The sequence below is a fragment of the Onthophagus taurus genome, chromosome 7, assembly GCF_036711975.1.
Source record: "Onthophagus taurus isolate NC chromosome 7, IU_Otau_3.0, whole genome shotgun sequence".
NCBI lineage: Eukaryota > Metazoa > Arthropoda > Insecta > Coleoptera > Scarabaeidae > Onthophagus > Onthophagus taurus.
This window is the reverse complement of record NC_091972.1, coordinates 26,707,572-26,726,640: the sequence shown is the minus strand read 5'-3', so window position 1 is coordinate 26,726,640 and position 19,069 is coordinate 26,707,572. Positions and strand designations below refer to the sequence as shown.

At 35.1% G+C, this 19,069-nt stretch overlaps 1 protein-coding gene across 2 annotated transcripts; it reads right to left on the bottom strand.

Annotated features, from left to right (window-relative positions):
* Nucleotides 1–521: 521 nt before the first annotated feature.
* Nucleotides 522–18,177, bottom strand: LOC111429345 (non-SMC condensin I complex subunit H). Of its 2 annotated transcripts, none has more exons than XM_023065227.2 (11): nt 18,054–18,177; nt 17,697–17,775; nt 17,479–17,628; nt 17,205–17,415; nt 12,704–13,124; nt 11,252–11,619; nt 10,648–10,807; nt 10,394–10,589; nt 1,173–1,355; nt 912–1,019; nt 522–852 (listed from the first exon to the last, which is right to left on the bottom strand). In XM_023065227.2, exons 2-11 carry the CDS (start codon nt 17,766–17,768, stop codon nt 619–621), a joined length of 2,103 nt encoding a protein of 700 aa, XP_022920995.2. In that variant the 5' UTR covers nt 17,769–17,775; nt 18,054–18,177; the 3' UTR covers nt 522–618. The 2 variants fall into 2 exon arrangements, with proteins under 2 accessions (XP_022920995.2, XP_022920996.2); XM_023065228.2 differs by having other exon boundaries at nt 792–867.
* Between the last annotated feature and the right edge of the window lie 892 nt (nt 18,178–19,069).

Here is a 19,069-nt window from a genome sequence, read left to right as displayed (position 1 = left end):
GCGGCTTTCGCGAACCTGAGCTACTTTTTTGTGAAACTTACAATGGCGCAAACCAAATTTTCATAGCCCTCTTTGTTTTTGATATACAGGGAGTGTTTGAAATTTACGATATTTAGACACCTCCTGTATTTCGGCTATCTGGAAACTTAGTAAAAAAAGTAATAACGGGTTCTAATAGATTTTTTCACGTGGAATCCAATGGTGCACGTAGAATTTTTCTAGTCATCACGGTTTTTGAATTATAAACACAACTCAAATACTGAATACTCAACTTCTAAAATACTTAACTCTTTATAACTCAAAAACCGTGATGACTAGAAAAATTCTACGTGCACCATTGGATTTTACGTGAAAAAATCTATTAGAACCCGTTTTTTCGTTTCCGGATAGCCGAATTTCTAGTATTCGTACTAGTATGTTAACTGCAGTAATAATTTGTTGGCAAACAATAATCAATAAGAAGCTATTAGGACGCCAATAAAATCAGCTGGTAGGTACTTTTTTTAATCAAATATTCGCAATTATATCTATTTAGTATTTATAATGTATCGACAGTTGACAAGAAGTGAACCGACAGATCATTCTTTATATTCTACATGTGTAATGTAAACTAAACATTCATTTCCTTGTGTGTGGCTGAACATGTATTTCATTCGAAATGAAAGCGTCCTTAAGATCCATAGATGGTTTTAAATGTAATCCATTTTCATTGGTTAAATGTAATATAGCGAAAAATGCGATTGCAGGGGTCATCTCCTTTGACATATTCACGGGAAGATTTCGAGTTAAATCGCTGTACACCGAAGAAAATCGTTGAATTTTTAAATGTTCTAAATCATCGCTGGCAACTTTCTATATAAAAAAAGACTATAATGTTTCATATATCGCTAAAGTAATGAATCAAATGTTACCTCTAATAACACTCCGCTTTCTCCTAAAAGCTTCAGCATAGTCGCTTTTATCCGTTTCATATTTATCTTTTTTGACTTCATTGCGTATGGCGGTAACTCAAAGACGTCCTGTTAAAATAATAATAAAGTGATTTTAGTTTTGTAATAAAATCCTTAAATAAACAGTTTCTCATAATTGATAAAGGTTAACTGAAACTTAACTTAAACTCTACTTTAATTTAAATTTAACTGAAGTTACTGTTTAAGATACATTTTACTTACAACCACAGCATCTATTGACAAATTGGCTGGGTCGGCGATGTGTAAATTTCTTACTTCCTCTTCCATTGTTTGTCCAAGTAAATCATTTTGAACGTTATTCAATAAATTTGAATTTTGAATGTTCGTTTCGTTATCATTTTCATTAAGAGGTGCATCATCATGACCATTTTCTTCATTATTCCCCTACATTAACACACAACAAATAAATGTTTCTAGAAAATATACAATTTATAGTAACTATTGATATAAATATTAAAAGCCATAATGATATTTCGGAATACAATAAAACCGTGATATAACGGATTAAAACCGGGAAGGGAGTGTTCGTTATGCCAAAAGTCTATTATATGAAAAATTTTTAATTTGCACATTCAATTGTTTGAATGAATAATTTAATGCACACAAATTCTTCGTTCTGTATTAACAGTACATAATAAACTTTCTAGTTCTACGTCTAGTGTTAGTTTAGTTCAATGAAAAATATACAACAATCTAACGCTGAATAACAACTAAAGCAAGAAGCAACCCTAGACCTAGAACTAAAAACATTCGGCTTTAGCTGTCTTAAGAAACGTACAGCTATACGTCAATGTTTTCAGTTCTAGGTCTAGTGTTAGTTCTACTTTTAGTTCAATAAAAATTATAACAATCTAGCTCTGGATAGGAACTAAAACTAGAACTGACACTAGATGTAGAACTAGAAACATTCGGGTTTGGCTTTACGTCTCTTAAGACGACTAAATCCGAATGTTTCTAGTTCTTAGCGCTGAATAACAATTAAAACTAGAATTACCGTCCTTGATTTTTACATAATCGTCCTTGATTTATACATAACATAGACAACTCAAGGAATACCCCAAGATTATCTATGAACATGGAATAGAGCAACTTGGGGAATAACCCGAGTTGGATTCTCTCTATGAGCGCTAAATAAATATACTGACGTATTAAATAGATAATACATATTAACCCAAATATACCCATACAAATTTCTGAGAGGTGTTTAAGTTATACAGGTCCTGCAACAGTGCGTCAGGCATCCATAGCTCCTATACCAATTAAGTTAGGAATTTCTTTCAAACGAAGACTTGTACTATATACAGGGTGATTCACATAAGAACCGACACAGAGCAGGGACATGTAGAGGACAATAAATTAAGATGATTTAAAGTAACTTACCTCTATACTAAGTTGTACTCCTGAGGAGTTATAAGCCTTCAAAGTTGGCTCTTAAATTTTTAAAAAGTTTAATATCTTTGTAATAAATTAAGCTAGAAAAACCAAATTTGGTATACGTTATGAGTGTACCAAGGGTATTAATTGATAGCAAATTGAACTCAATTGAGGCATTTCAAAGGGTTGATTAAGGGTGATGGTACCCTAAATTTTGACAGATTCTTTTAACCTTTCGGCGGATTTAATACATTACTACTTCATTTCATGTGGAATTTAATTCTAAAACTTTTCTTACTCTTATTATTTTTTAAAAAACTTTGTCGTTTTCATAAAAAACTTAAATAACTAAAGACACTTATTTCGTAATGTTACTTGAAATAAGCGAAAATTCAGTAGTCGGCTATGAAATTGTACGTCAAACTTGACAAATAGGTTATAAAGTTATTTGACAACAAGGTTTTATAACCTATTTGTCAAGTTTGACGTACAATTTCACAGACGACTACTGAATTTTCGATGATTTTAGGTAGCATTAACGAAATACGTGTCTTTAGTAATTTGAATTTTTTATGAAAACGACAATGTTTTTTAAAAAATAATAAGAGAAAAGAGGTTTAGAATTAAATTCCACATGAAATGAGGTAATAATGTATTAAATCCCCCAAAAGGTTAAAAAAATCTGTCAAAATTGAGGGGACCATCACCCTTAATCAACCCTTTGAAATGCCTCAATTGGTCTCAACTTGCTACCAATTAATACCTTCGGTACACTCATAACGTATACCAAATTTGGTTTTTCTAGCTTAATGTACATATTACGAAGATATTCAATGTTTTAAAAATTTAAAACCCAACTTTGAAGGCTCCTCAGGGGCAACTCCTCAGGGGTACAACTTAGTATAGAGATAAGTTGCGTTAAATCATCTTAATGTATTGTCCTCTACATGTCCCTGCTCTGTGTCGGTTCTTATGTGGATCACCCTGTATATGAGTGTATTTCTGGAAAATATTTTCGCATATACGGGTTGGTCCAAAAAAGTGTGACGACACAAATTGTATTTTTTTTAAATGGAACACCTGTATATTTTTACATACAGAGTGCCCATTATCTATGGAATATATCTTGGTAGGTATCAACTTTATAAAAAAACATTTTATACAAAAGTTGTTTAATATTTTATTTGCCATAATAAGACAGCAATCAATTGTTTTTATTTCAGAAAACAAATGAGCAACAAATAACACTTGAAGTTTTTTAAATGGCAATGTACCCTTTTGTTAGGCTCATTTGATAGAGATTTTTTTCTCTTTACGATGACGTAAAATTTTAGTAGCCTTATATTAAAGAAGAAAATTTAATTAATAACATTAATCTAGATATCCGAGATCGTCAAGTACCTCGAATTATTGGAGATGTACTCTAATTTTCCGTTTATTTGTTTTATTTTGTATGTAAATTTAATTTACAGTAATAATTCGAGGTACTTGACGATCTCGGATATCTAAATTAATGTTATTGATTAATTTTTATTAATAAACAATTTTTCCATTTTTCTCAAAAATTTTCTTATGTAAGGATACAAAAATTTTACGCCATCCTAAAAAGAGAATCTTGTAATCTCTATCAAATGAGCCTAAAGAAAGAATACGTTGCCATTTAAAAAAATTTAGTTATTATTCGTTACTCATTTGTTTTCTGAATTAAAAATAATTAAATGCAGTCTTATTATGGCAAATAAAATATTAAACAAGTTTTGTATGAAATGTTTTTTTATAAAGTTGATACCTACCAAGATATATACTATATTCCATACATAATGGGCACCCTGTATTTTGATTTGTCTGTTGTCAAGGTTTATGAATAACTTTACTTTTTGCAATTTGATTCGGCCGTTCTCGAGTTATTCGAATTTTTCTAGAAAATCTGCTCCAGCAGACATTTGTTCAAAAAATCAGAGAACACTCGATTCTCGATGTTTTGGTGCCGAGAACGGCTGTCTAGAACGTTTGGTCACTTTACTATGGCACGTTAACTTTTGAAAATTTGGAAGTACCATAACTTAATTTTTTTAAATGACACCCCCCATATTTTATTACTTGTCGTCTTCGGTGTCTCATTCTACATCTTTTACTCACTTGTTTACATCACTTGATGCTTGTGAGCTAATAATTATCTGTTAGGTCCCTTAATATGTACTGAAAAGAGTTAAAATCGATAACAATAACAAAAGTAATATTTACACAAATCAAGAAATTCTTAATTTATTTTTTATGCATGAAAAGCGCGACAAAGTTCGTAGTATGATTCCCAGATCTTCTTTGGCAGCTCGAATTGAGATGTTGGGACTGGGCTCGAAATAAGCCAAGCTATTCACCTCTTCCGTTACATTATCGACTACATTTTTTGGTCAGTTTAACACGTGATTAATTCGTCCAAAATGCCAAAAATTTGCTTCTATTCTTCTAAATTTACCTTTTGTCATCGGAGGTAAATGTGGATAATTTTCATTAAACATTCTGCAAGTTCTACTAAGAACTTTGTCGCACTTTTCGTGCACAAAAAATAAATTATGGATTTCTTCATTTGTATAAATATTATTTACGTAATTAATAACAATTTTAACTGGTTTTAGACTCACAAGCATCAAACAACGTAAATCAGACTTTGACGTTTGTCAATAAGTCATTAAACATTTGTTTTCCATGGAACACTAGGTTAATATCGATATGATATGTGAGCATTTTTCAAAAAACCCTAATTATTTCTCAAACTATTAATGTTAGGCATAGGACATATGGAGTATAAAAGATGTAAAATGAGACGCCGAAGACGACTAAGCAATAAAATATGGGGGGTGCTATTTAAAAAAATGAACTTATGGTGCTTCGAAATTTCGAAAAGTTAACGCGTCATAGTAAAGTGAACAAACGATTTAGACAGCCGTTCTCGGCACCAAAACATACTCCATAATGTTGTTTAAGCAGGTTCTGAATCCTAAATTGATATCTCAAAAAACCAGTGTTCTATGATTTTTTGAACAAATGTCCGCTGGAGCAGATTTTTCTTGAAAAAATCGAATAACTCGAGAACGGTCGAATCAAATTGCAAAAAGTAAAGTTATTTATAAACCTTCAAAACAGACAAATCCAAATATGTAAAAATAACCCTGTATATTTTTACATATTTGTTCCATTTAAAAAAATAAAGTAGGTGGCGACTTCCGGTAAAACCGGAAGTGCAAGAAATCTGAAAATATTTTAGTCGAAGAGATCGTAATTGATAATACTTAAGTCTGAATTCTCAAATTTTTATTTTCGCCAGAAACGTCTAATGACCGGTCTCGCTGAGACAGCCTGTATATAGCACAAGTCTGCGTTTGAAATAAATTCCTAACTTAATTGGTATAGGAGCTATGGATGGCTGGCGCACTGTTGCAGGACCCTGTATATAAACAAATTTTGTAAAGAAAATTAAAAATTTATTTTGAAAAACACAAAATTCAAGTTGTACTATACAGGCAGGATGATTTATTAGCTCACCATCAAATTTTGACATATGTAGCCAATTCAATTACCAAAAAAAATTTTAAGGAACATATGTCCTATTTCAATTATTTACGAAATTATAACACTTTAAAGTTTTAATTTTTATATCATAATTTACTGCTACATTTTTTTTAAAACACATAAACATTACAAATATTATTTAGACAATAAAATGATCATATACAAAGTGATATCGTTTATTTAATTTTTGTCTTGACCGTTTTCGGTAATTAAATTACCATCTTCAGAAGACACGTCAAATTATTACTTAAAAGTTAAAAGAAATTCCACACATTTTTATACGAACACAATTATGATTTGTTCAAGTCATAAAGATATCACTTTGTATATGATCATTTTATTGTCTAAATAATTAAATAAGTGATAATGGATGAAAACATAATTAAATTACAAATATTGTTCAAAATAGCCTCCTTCTGCTAGAATACATGCTTCACAACGACGAATTAAAGAGTTCTTCAGCCGAATTAAAATGTCTGGTTGATTTCTTATTTCAGTAGCAGCCATTTGTATTCTGTTTAATAACTGTTCTCGTGTGTTAATTTCCACTTGACACACAATTTGTTTCATATGACCCCATAAATAGAAATCCAATGGATTAACGTCGGGGGATCTAGGTGGCCACGCAAATGGACCATTATTATCAATCCACTTGTTTGGAAAATATTACAGGAAGGATATTACAATATCCCCCGCTTCCTCCACTGTCAGCAGCGTCGTAACGTCTGAGACCATCGAACTCCAGGAGTGCATTCAGAAGCTCCAAATTAAAGACAAAAAATTAAGTGGTGCAGTACGAAAAACGCTTAAGTGGCTGCTCAAACAAGGGCTGACTCCCGAGGAAGCCCAAGCAAAGGCCACACAGCCAATCAGTGAGGAGGAGAAGAGGGCTAAAAGGCACAACGCCAAAAGGGCCCGACACCAAACGAGCGGCGACTGAAAGGCGTAGCGTTGCTAGCGAAGGCAATCTTCCGCAGGGGCAAAAGCTATTACAGCTATTATTTTACAGCTGCCAGCTTCAAGCAGATGTTGGAAGGTAAAAAGATGGGAATGCAGATTCCCTATTTCCAGAAGTGAACCTCACAACAGCCTAAACGCAGGCTATTCAAGAGGTTATCATCTCGAGAATAGTGGACCTTAGCGAGGGACACGAAGGCGAAATCAAGCATAAGTTCCTCGGCACCACATTTAAGGCAAGCTGGCTGGTAATCAACTGTGAAAACCAGGAAACAGCAGACTGGATAATGTCCGTAACTCCAACCTTACAACCATGGGAGCGGGCATCCCTAATTGCCCTTGATGAAAAGGAGTTACCCAAAGCGACTATCATGAACGCCTATTTCCCCAACAGTGCGGATGAAAAATCAGACCGAGAAAAGGAACGACAAGCCTACGCCACAGAAGAAACAACCCGAACCGATGCCAGGAACTTCCGGACGTTCAAGGACCCCAAGAAGGGTACAGGTAAGGTAAGCTTCGAAAGGAAGGGTTAGGGCAAAACTGCCGCTCCCAAAACTGCACCCGGCAAACAGCAATGGCGGGAGTAGTCTTCATCCAGGCCAACATCCAGCACTGTAAAAGTGCCTCCGACGTGCTGGTCAAGGGCTTCTACCGTCCTAATATACATGTTGCGCTGATCCAAGAGCCATATGTATATGGAGGAATAGTCAGAAGACTAACAACAAAAGTAGGTAAGTTAATCTATCACAGGGGAGAGTGCCCCGCGAGAGCAGCGATACTCGCCAAATCCTCCGTAAACTGCCTACCTTTAACCCAGTTTATCTCTAGGGACCTGGTTGCAATGTCAGCGGTACTGCCGACGCCGGAAGGTAAACAAGAGGCGATTATAGCCTCGACATATTTCCCCGGTGAATCGGACGATCCACCGCCAAAGGAGTTGAAAGACCTGATAGACTACTGCAATAAGAGGAGGAAACAACTCCTCCCGAGCTGCGATGTGAACGTACACCATCTCGCATGGAACAGCTCAGACACAAACAAAAGGGGTGAGTACCTTTACCAATACTTACAAAGTACAAATTTAGATATTCTCAACAGGGGTAAGGAACCGACTTTTGTTACCAAGAGTCGACAAGAGGTACTAGACATAAGCCTAGCCACGAATCGTCTTTGTTCGCAAATTGCAAACTGGCATGTTTCACGTGAAATCACTTTAGGGGATCACAAGCATATTTGCGCTTTGTCATTGTAGCAGACATGACAAAACAGACAGAATTCAGAACCCTCTCTCTCTCTCACTGATTGGTGCTCTTTTTGCAGACACATCAGCGAAGAGGTCGACAAACTCAAAACAAACATTGAAAGCAGAGAGGAAACAGCCTCTTTTCTATTAAATATCATACATAGTGCATATGAATCAAGCTGTCCAATAAAACACAAAAGAGCACAATTTAATGTGCCTTGGTGGAATAATGAACTTGAACAACAGCGAGTCATGGTTAGAAGACTATATAATAAAGTCAGGCATTCCAAACTCGAGCAAACATGGGACCTCTATACGAAAGTCCTAACAGAGTATAACTTGGCTATCCGTAAAGCCAAAAGAAAAATCTGGCGTAGTTTCTGTGAAGGCATAGACAATACGCCTATAGTTGCTCGCCTGCATAAGATCTTGGCAAAATACCATAACACTGATGTAAACAAGATGCAAACAAGACGATAAATACACCGAGGATGCTAAGGAATCGTTGGAGCTCTTACTGAGTACGCTGAGTAATGGACATAACCCGTCCATGAGGTAGAGTTCGCAGCATAGCTGGGAACATTTTTACATCCAACAGAGTAAGGTGGGCTATTTCTAATTTTAAGCCCCTAAAATCGCCTGGCAAGCAGATCTGCCGCAGGCTCCTATGAAGGAACTGGGGTCTCAAACCACGAATGGCTTATTGGGCCTACATAGCTATAATCAGACCCATGGTCGCCTACACCTCACTAGTTTGGTGGCCAAAAACAAAACATAAGACAGCACAACAACAGCTGGAACAAATCCAGCGGTTAGCATATCTTAATATAACGGGTGCAATAAGATCTTGTTCGACGGTTGCTCTGGAAGCCCTACTCGGTCTCTCACCTCTTCATTTATATATACAAAAGGAGGCAGGTTCAAGTACCTTATCACTGAAAACAGTTTCTTCACTCAAGTTCATGCAGGATAACCTCAGAGGACACTTCGAAATCCTCAAGGACCCATGTCTAAATCACCTGATTGAAATTAGAACGGACCTTATACCGAAAGAATACAATTTCAACCAGCCGTATAAGGTCATATTTAGAAGCACGGATGATTGGGCGAAGGGTGGGCCTCAACTAAAAAGAGGAGCCCAAGCCTGATATACCGATGCTTCAAAGACAGTTAGATCCGGAGTAGGCATGGACATCAGTGGACCAAATAGCCACATTAAAGTGCCCCTTAGCTCGGACATAACCATTTTTCAAGCAGAAGTTCTTTCCATGAACTTCTGCACCGCTTTGAACATACAAAAGGGACAGAAAGGTGCATCCATAAACATTTTCACAGACAGTCGGGCCGCCTTAAAAGCAATTCAGGCCTGCATGTGTGACTCCGCACTGATCAGAGAGTGTACCAGCAACCTGAGAGAATTCGCTAGGGGCAATGATGTTACCCTATGGTGGGTTCCAGGTCACAGCAACATTGAGGGCAATGAGAAGGCGGACAAGCTGACCAGACAGGCAGCGAATCCTTCATTGGACCCAAACCTGGTTGTGGACTACAAAAAAACCACCTAAAACAAATAATCAACAGTTGGGAGGTCAACACTGGAAAGAACTTCCAGGTCACAGACAAGCGAAGAGTATGATAACTCCGTCGCAAAACAAAACCAAAGAGGTTTTATGCCTCAGCAAAGGGAATCTAAGGACGCTCTCAGGTTGGACACATTGGACAAGCTGAGGATCAAACTTGTCGACTTTGCAACGACGAGTCAGAAACAGCTGAACATATACTGTGTAATGGCGTTGCCAGACACGAAATTTTCGGTAAAGCTCTCTTGACACCTACCGACATAAAGGTATAAGAGCTTGGGGCAATACTAAGGTTCATCAAGGACCTACATTTGCTCTAAACTTTAGGAGGGCTAAAGTTACAATAAATCTTATAGGTCGCGGTAACGAGGGGTCGCTCCCCTCAGCAATAATAATAATAATAATTAACACTTAATTGCAAACCTATGCACATTGACGCAACCACTACTTCTTACTGAATGCCTGTGTGCACCTGAAATGACACTTCCACGTGAACTATATGTAGTACAGTGGGCATATCTGGGTTAATAGTATGACTTAAATATATTTTGTCCATTATATCCGATGTCTACCAACGAGGTCCGTTATATCGAGGTTTTACTGTAATTTTAATTCATACAAGTTTAATTCACCCTGTATTACATAGAAGTTTTTGTTTAATACTAAAAAATGTAACGAACAGTTTTTTAACTTACAGCCAAACAATATTGAGAATCATTTAAATTATCATAATTATAATCGTTGCATTCGTGAGTGAATACGTTTGCTTCTTCGTCATTTTCTTTAAGATTTTCTTTAGGAGCGCTGTAAGTTTTCTCGGGGATGTAATTCATCAACATAAGCAGATCACTATTTCTGCATCTTTTTAAATAGTTTTTTGGTAAAATAAATCTACATAATCAAAAAATAATTAATTTATGGTTTTTATGGAACAAGAAATGAAACTTACTTCGATTCGTCGGTATTGGTTCGATTTAGAACTTTCACTTTAGCGTTAAAATCTATTTTAGGTGGACTTCCAAAAAAGTCGATTTCTTGATCAATTTTTTTTTCTGCACGACGTCTTGCCATCGGCTTTTTTTCTTCTACCGCACCAGAGTATCTTGACACTGAAGGCAAATATAAAAGTAAATCCATTTTGAATGAGAACATATTTTACAGGGAACAATATATTCATTTATAAATGCACTCAACTTCGGTTTGTCATACGGGGTTATCTCGTTTTCCGCAGCTATGCAAGGTGTATGAAAATGGAAAAGAAGAAAAGATGCATTTCACAACAGAATTACTTGAGTTAATGGTAAAGTTAGAAGCTGGTATGAACTGTGCACTAAAAATGTTACCACAAAAAATATAGAAAATTAGCTAGACAAACAAAAGGAGCGTCCAGGATACAAAGATTCGTTCAAATAAGAAGATTGTTATAAAGTGAATTAACAAAACTATCGGATGTGCCCAGCTGTATGGACACTGTACTTAACAAAAACACAAATCTAATCGTTAAGTTTTAGAGAATCACAAACAAACAGAATGAAACTTCAGAATTAACTTACCAGACCTCTTCAATAATTTATTCTTCCAATGACTTGGTCCCACCAACATTGTATTAAGCCATTGAGAAACATTTTCTTTCATATCATTAGCTGTTGATACAGGTTCGCTAACTTTTTCACCTCCTGGGCAAAACGATACTACATGCACCTCATGGTATACCGTATCGAGACCGTTCGCAAGACGACCTTCTACTTCTTCTATCACTACGCCATCCTCTGTACTACCAGCCATATCGCAGCCGCCGTCGTCTTGATTATCAAAAATGTCGTGCATGGAACCGTCAAGAGTGACTATGGGGTGACCATGTTGATCGAAAACGGATTGATGTTGAGTTATGTTGGGTTGGCCAAAACTTAAATTTGTACCTCTAAACAAAAAAAAATAACTCGAAATCACATAAAGTTACAAAAATTATACAGGGTGAGTCAGAAAGAATGGGAAATCCGAATACCGGAGACACTAGACAACAAAATATGACGATTTAACCTAACATGTCTTATACAAATGTCGGTGGTTTTTAATACACAGGGTGTTGAAAGTTAAATTTTTATTTCGAAATTTCTTGATAATTTTGAAGGTTTTTGTACTATTAACATAAAATTTGGTAGTTAGATGTTTACGAGCATGAGAAATACGAATTTCATATTTGTTTTGTGATTACTCGTAGAGGGCGCTAGATGCACACTGTACGTTTGAGATATCAAGTCATGATTATTTTATCAGTTGAGGTATGGTGAATTAGAACCAGAAATCTGAAGGAAAATGTTGACAATTAATAAGCAATTGTCGAAACATGAGCGCAAAAATAAGCCAACTTTGCTTATGTTCAAAAATAAATATTTTAGAAGAAAAAATACATTTAAACATTTAAAAGTAAATAATTCGAAAACCGATAGACTTAGACAATTTCAATAAGAGTAGTTAATAAGAGTAGTTTTATGGAAAATTGAATGCTCTTTGTGATTTGCAGCTCTTATAGGTCGTAGCTGTCGAGCCAAAAAACTTATGATTTGATTTATCAAACGAGCAGCGTGTATCTAGCGCCCTCTACGAGCAATAACAAAACAAGTTTCAAATTCGTATTTCTCATGCTCAAAAACATAAAACTACCAAATTTTATGTTAATAGTACAAAAACCTTCAAAATTATCAAGAAATTTCGAAATAAGAATTTAACTTTCAACACCCTATGCCTCGAAAACCAATGACATTTGTATAAGAGATGTTACGTTAAATCATCATATTTTGGTGTCTAGTATCTCCGGTATTCGGATTTCCCATTCTTTCTGACTCACCCTGTATATTGTCATCAGAAAAAAAGTGTTATATATTGTTTATGATAAAAACTAATAATAAATTAAAGCTATTTATTTGTATAACTGCTAAAAATACTTTGGGCTGATTAAAACTAAAGCTAATTTGCTCTTTGCAGAAAAAAAACAGTAAACTTACCTTGTAGTATTTAAATCACAGTCAACAACATTCACCTCGAAATTCTCGAATTCAGCGCAGAGTCTTAAACCTTTAACTTTCGGAACGACTTTCTCAATCGCATCTTCAGTAATAATTTCTGCGTTAGGATCATCGTCTTTTAAATTATACGTTAAAAAGCAAGCCGCTTCTTTGTCGTTTAAATGTTCTTTGTACGATTGATCAAAAGGAACGGTGTTTGTATAAAGGTTTACTGTTCGTTCTGGATCGCCTTTTGTTTCGATGTTGAACGGCACTCCAGATATTTTCGGTATCGGCCCTAATAACGACTCCATCTCCTTGGCTATGCACTCTGTATTGCTAGCAGCTAGGCGTGAACGCTTTTTCTTCGACTTTCTTTTCGAACCTCTTTGATTATCGTTATTATCATCTTCCTGGTTATCTAAATTAAATGATAGTGGTTTACAAAAATTAACTTAATATATGTGATATCGACAATATAAAATTGTTAAACATCTATCTTATTTTTTTAAGCGCATTTTTTTAGATGTAATGGAAACGTACAGGTGTCCCTAAGTTGACATTTTTAAACAGGAAACCCTATGTTTTGTTGCATTTATGGATTCTACGTAAAATTCTGAGTATTTTCCATGTAGCACAGCCTATGTCGATATTCAAATGTCTTCACAAAAATGGTTTTAATAAACAAAACTGTCGGCATTGGGCAAAGAAAACCCCAGATGGGCCTTACTTTTATGAACAGACATTAAACGGTCTTATTAAACGATATATTGATTTCTTACAACAATGTCTAATCCCCAATTTAAGAAATTCATTTCGCACTGTTAGTAACCCGATGTTACATCATGAAAATTTATAGGTCATGTAAGATGGTGCACCACCACATTATGCAGTTTATGTTAGGCAATATCTCTATGAAGTAGCATTTCCTAAATAGAATGAAAGGCGTCGATCAATTGAATGGCCGCTAAGATCCCCGGATGTACAAAACTAAACTTGAGTCGCTTGATGACTTAAGTTTTCTTAGTAAAGAAATAATTATTAGGGTCCAACATGAATTTATCAATGGTTTGAAATACTACCAGGCACAAGAACAGTTTCAATTTCAGCATTTAAGTAAGTAGAGAATATTAAGATAAAACCATGGTGCAACGGTGCAACTTAAGATATCCCGATATTTTTTTTTAGCACCTACAGAGATATACAGGATGGTTCAGATTTTAACCGGGAAATTTTACTAGGACGTAGTACTTGCCAAAATAACACAAGCTTTTTGCATAAACATAGGGCCAAAATTGAGCCAAAAATTTACATTTTATTTTTTATTTCCGCTATAAGTAAACCGAAGAATATGAAGTTTTGTATGCATTTACTACTAGGGCTTCTCTAGTATCCTAAGTATCCATCTAAGCCTTAGACTAAAATATTTTCAGATTTCTAGCACTTCCGGTTATACCGGAAGTCGCCACCTACTTTATTTTTTTAAATGGAACACTCTATATATTTTTACATATTTGGTTTCTCCATACCATATTATTATCAGATTCAAATAATACTCATTACTAAATTCCAAACGTGGCATTTCTTGAGAACAGATCGCTATAAAAAGTAAGCTAGTCATCACACCAACAGAAATAAACCATAGCTTTAGCAAATGTCAAACTATTTACTCTTTCCTTACTGATCTTCTGATAATACATAACCACAACAACATTCCCAACACAAAATTTTTTTTCCGGCGGTCAAAGTAGATGATTTATAAATTATAAAAAGTAACGTTGTAGTTGACATTTTTGATTGAAAAATTTAATAAAAGTCAGGGTTGGGTTGGCTTCCATTTGAAATATGTCACCTCTTCCGGTGTAACCACATAATACGTCGAAATGCGAACGAAATTAGTAGGAAGAAAAAGTTGCAAATTCATAACCATGACATGAACAGGATCATTTTAAAAAGAAATGAATATGTTTGTGATTTAGGTGTTACATTACATTACATTGCATTGACTATATATCGGGTAGGCGGACCAATCAACCTTGCACCGCGACCCTAAGGATCTATTGTACCCCGATAGATATCGTTATCAAATTTCACCGCCTCGCTCAACCGTCTCTGCTTCCTCCGCACATAGTCGGCATTCAATATCGTCGGCTAAACCCAACAAGTTGAGGTGTGCTTTTAATCGGCAGTGCCCAGTAAAAACACCCATTAGAACTTTTATGCTACTACGGGGAAGTCCTAAAATATTCCCGGGTTTGACAGTGGCGATGTTAATAAACACCTTAGCATGTGTCATTCCAGGAGAACTGGTGCACAGTAGGCGAAGTCTCTCTTCAGCCCACAGTCCAATCCTATATTTGGCCATCGCAAATGATACACCAACTGCTGGTTCCGGCCCCACAAACGCTTCAGCGCTGCTATCTCGTGCTAACTTATTTGCCGCTTCATTGCCAGCAACCCCAGAGTGACCCGGGACCCAGATCAGAGAGACTCTGTTATCACAACTCAGTATGTTTAATGTTCTCTTACAATCGTTAACCAGAGCCGACACCGTTTTCACGGCTTGCAGCGCCTGGAGAGCGGCGTGACTGTCTGAGAAAATTCGTACTGTCATGTTCTTCACCCCTCTTTCAAGAAGGATTTTAGCACCCATGTCCATAGCAAATACTTCCGCCTGGAATACAGTACAGTACGTACCCAGGCTGTAAGCTTGCTTACCTCGAGGTGTCTGGCAGTATACTCCTGCTCCTACCCCTTCAGGCGTTTTTGATCCATCTGTGTACAAGCAAATGTCTGCCTGAACCAGAGAATTTTCATTTTCGATCCAGGACTACCGCTCAGGCAGTACAATCTGGTATCGAGCATTAATCACTGATAGTGATACCGCCAAATCTGACGGCATTGATAGCACAGTATCAGTGTTTATAATGTCTTCCGCAGCCCATTGGTAGGACATGTCGGAACAGGTTTGAGCATATTGCTTAAATCTGTAAATGGTTGTTCTAGCCACTTTCTCTATATGCAAATGCAGAGGAGATAGGCCAAGCAAAACCTCCATTGCTAGAGTTGGCGTTGTGCCTATCGCACCAGAGATTGCCTGATTTAGGTGTTACGTTTGATTTAAAATTTTCATTTTCAAGGCATATTAATAGATTAGCGGTAGATGCATATAGGCAATTGGGATTTATTGTTAGAAATTGTTTTGAATTTCAAAATAGGAATACCTTTAAAGAACTTTTTAATACATTTGTAAGAAGTAAGTTGGAGTACGCCTCATTCATTTGGAATACTGCATATGTGACCTATAAATCTATAATCGAGATAGTTCAAAAAAAATGTATAAGGTATCTTACTTATAAAATAACAGGATCATATCCCACCTTTGAACCGTATATGCAACTTTTGAGTACTAATGAGTTTACTTCCCTTGAGAGAAGGCGTGCTATCTTGGATGCTTATACATTGTATAAAATTTGGTTCAATAAACTTCAAACTGGTAACCAAATTGGTTGAGAACATTGCCTTAAATGTGTTGTACGTAGTTTTGTTGCACGCACCTATTTACAAAGCCTCTTGTTTGGTTAATAATCTTGAGGATGTCGATTTTTTTCGTTTTTCAGAGTAGAAATCTTTTAAAAATTATGTGAAAAATCTTATAAACTCTAATAATACTGGTATTTTTAAGTATTAATTTGAGAATTTGTTTTTCCATTATGTTAACGATTACAACAGTAACTGTTTATTTTCTTTGGTGTTAGATACTCTTCAATTAAATTTTTTGGATTAATGTTAAGTTACGGTCTTAGTAGTATTGTTTTTATTTTGTAAAACCTTTGTAATTGGGGTTTGCCCTGTAGAGCTTTAATGGAAATAAATAAATAAATAAACTGGCTAAATAGGCAGTGAGGACACCAGATGTGGGCTACAAAAAGCTACTTAAAACAGGTGATTAACACATGGGAGGACTCAAAGGTAGCCTTGCGCTGGAGTATGATAACTCGTCGCAAAAGAAAACCGAAAAGGTTTTATGGCTCAGCAAAGGGGACTTAAGGACGCTGTCAAGTTTCCTGACCGGTTACACGTCCCTAAACTATCATCTCTTCATCATTAGACAAGCTGAGGATCAAACATGTTGACTTTGCAATGACAAGTCAGAGACTGCTGAAATGATTTGCGTGAAATGATTTGCGTGACACCTAGTGATATAAAGAAACAAGACTTTGGAGCAATACTCAAGTTCATGAAGAACCTAGATCTGCCCTAAACCTTTGGAGGCCACAAGTTACTATAGATCTTATAGGTAGTGGTTGCGAGAGGGACTACTTCCCTCAGCCTAGCAGTAACAAAAAAAATCACAGTATTACACATAAAAACAGTAATAAAAAATTCAAGACAAATCAAAATTGGTAATATGTATATGTTAGGTTATTTTGCACACATACAAGAATTTGACGAGAAATGTTTAAAAACAAATATTTAGATAATTAATTTTGAATCATACCTTCACCTAAATCTTCTTGTGAAGCTAATGTATTAGCTAATTTAACACCTTCTGCATGTAAATCATCAACCCTACAGGAATATACTTTGGTGCAAATCTCAAGTGTTGAAGCCACTTGTTGAAAATGATCCTTTTCTGACACATTCGTATCAACTACGCTTGTGAAAAAATAAATTATACGTAAATCCCAAGCATTTTTTGGGGTTATTTTCTAAAACAAAAAAGTAATGATAAAACATTTTAAACATTCCACATAAAAAACTTTCTACCTTACATTCTCAAAAAACATTTTTTTACACAGTTCGTAGTGATTTTTAGCTTCTTCTTGACTGATATTTTTCTTATTCGAGGAAACATGTTTCGGTGCAAGACTTTGACGTCTTTGGTGGCGCTCTTCTTCATCATTTTGAATGCTATGAAGAGTCTTGAAAGAGAAACCCCAGATTAAAGTAATTTCCTTTTGTTTTTATAAGTACGACAATCTAAACTTACCATATTTAAAGAAATATCATTTGAAGAATCTCGTACTAATCGTTTTCTTGTTGGTGTCAATGCCACCGCCATTATTAATCTGTTTGAAACATAACAAATATATTAAAATTACTTTTAAAATGTACTTTTATTTACTGCATATTGATATTTTAAGATATTTCTTAGTAAAATCAGTTTTTCGGTCTCCTAATCATCATATTCTTAAATCTAAGGGATTGATATTGATAGCATGTTTTAATCGTTGCTGGATTTAACTATTAAATACTCTTACTTTTAACAAGAAAGTGATAATAAGGAACCTCTATTTTAATTGTTATGGTTATGGTAAATAATAAATTTAAAAGTTTCTTAACTTACGATAATGTATATATTGCTTTGTATCCTAAAGAAAACAGTACTAAAGTTTACGAATATAACAGACATATACTTTCGGGAAAAATATTCGAAAACCCGCAAATACCGTTAAAGTTTAAAATATGTCAACAGTCAAACAAAGCTAGGTTCGGAGCGTTCGGAGTGGTTCGGAGTGTTTGTTTGGGTCGTAACCACAAAATTACAGTTGTCTTCAACAAAATCGTAAGGACGCCAAAAGATGGCGCAATTACTTTTGTATTTGTACATGTTAACACAGTACGTTTCAAAAGTAACGGATAAATTCGATAGAATTATTATAAATAATTGATGAAAAAAATCCCTGAAACGGGTCTAAAGATTTAAATTTTTTGGTGTATATTTTAAATTCTGACTGATGACGTCATAGAAGCTTTTTTTTAAATGGAACACCCCATTTTTTATATTGAAATTTGAAAGAGGATTTTTTTCTGAAGTATGTAGGTACAATAAATATTAATATCGGTTACATAAGAAAATTTTCGAGCAAAATTAATTTAAAGTTTCATTATTTTCCAATCAATTGACAAAAAAATAGTAATAGCCGTGCGTAACCATGGCAACCAATTGTTTTGATTTAAAATTTCCAAGTGTCAAAATTCGATTTGAACCAATTTATTGTGCGTTAATGAGATTATTTTGAGTAGTATTGTGGAGTTTCTTGTGTTAATTATTGTTATTTGTTGCTATTCATCGCTTTTCGTTGTTATTTTTTTGTTGTTATTTGTTTATCTATTATTGGTTATTTTTTAATTATTGACTGTTCGGTAAGTAAGAAAGTAATAATGACGTTTACTAAAACTGAAAGAATCGAGATTCTTATGATGATTGGTTTCGGAAATAGAGTCCAAACATATAACGAAATCCGTGCGTTGTTTAACGAAAATCATCCAAACCGTAACTTACACCGCAACCGTAACCGAAATTTGAACATTTGCTTTAATGATATTGCAAGCTACAAGCAACAAGCTATTGCTACTTTT

Excerpts from the sequence above, each read along its gene's own strand:
- LOC111429345 (XM_023065227.2), bottom strand. The coding sequence starts at position 17,768 with ATGGCGGTGGCATTGACACCAACAAGAAAACGATTAGTACGAGATTCT. Across the intron at positions 10,590-10,647 it reads ACCAATACCGACGAATCGAA|ATTTATTTTACCAAAAAACT; the intron begins GTAAGTTTCATT and ends TTGATTATGTAG. Across the intron at positions 1,020-1,172 it reads TGTCAATAGATGCTGTGGTT|GACGTCTTTGAGTTACCGCC; the intron begins GTAAGTAAAATG and ends TTATTTTAACAG.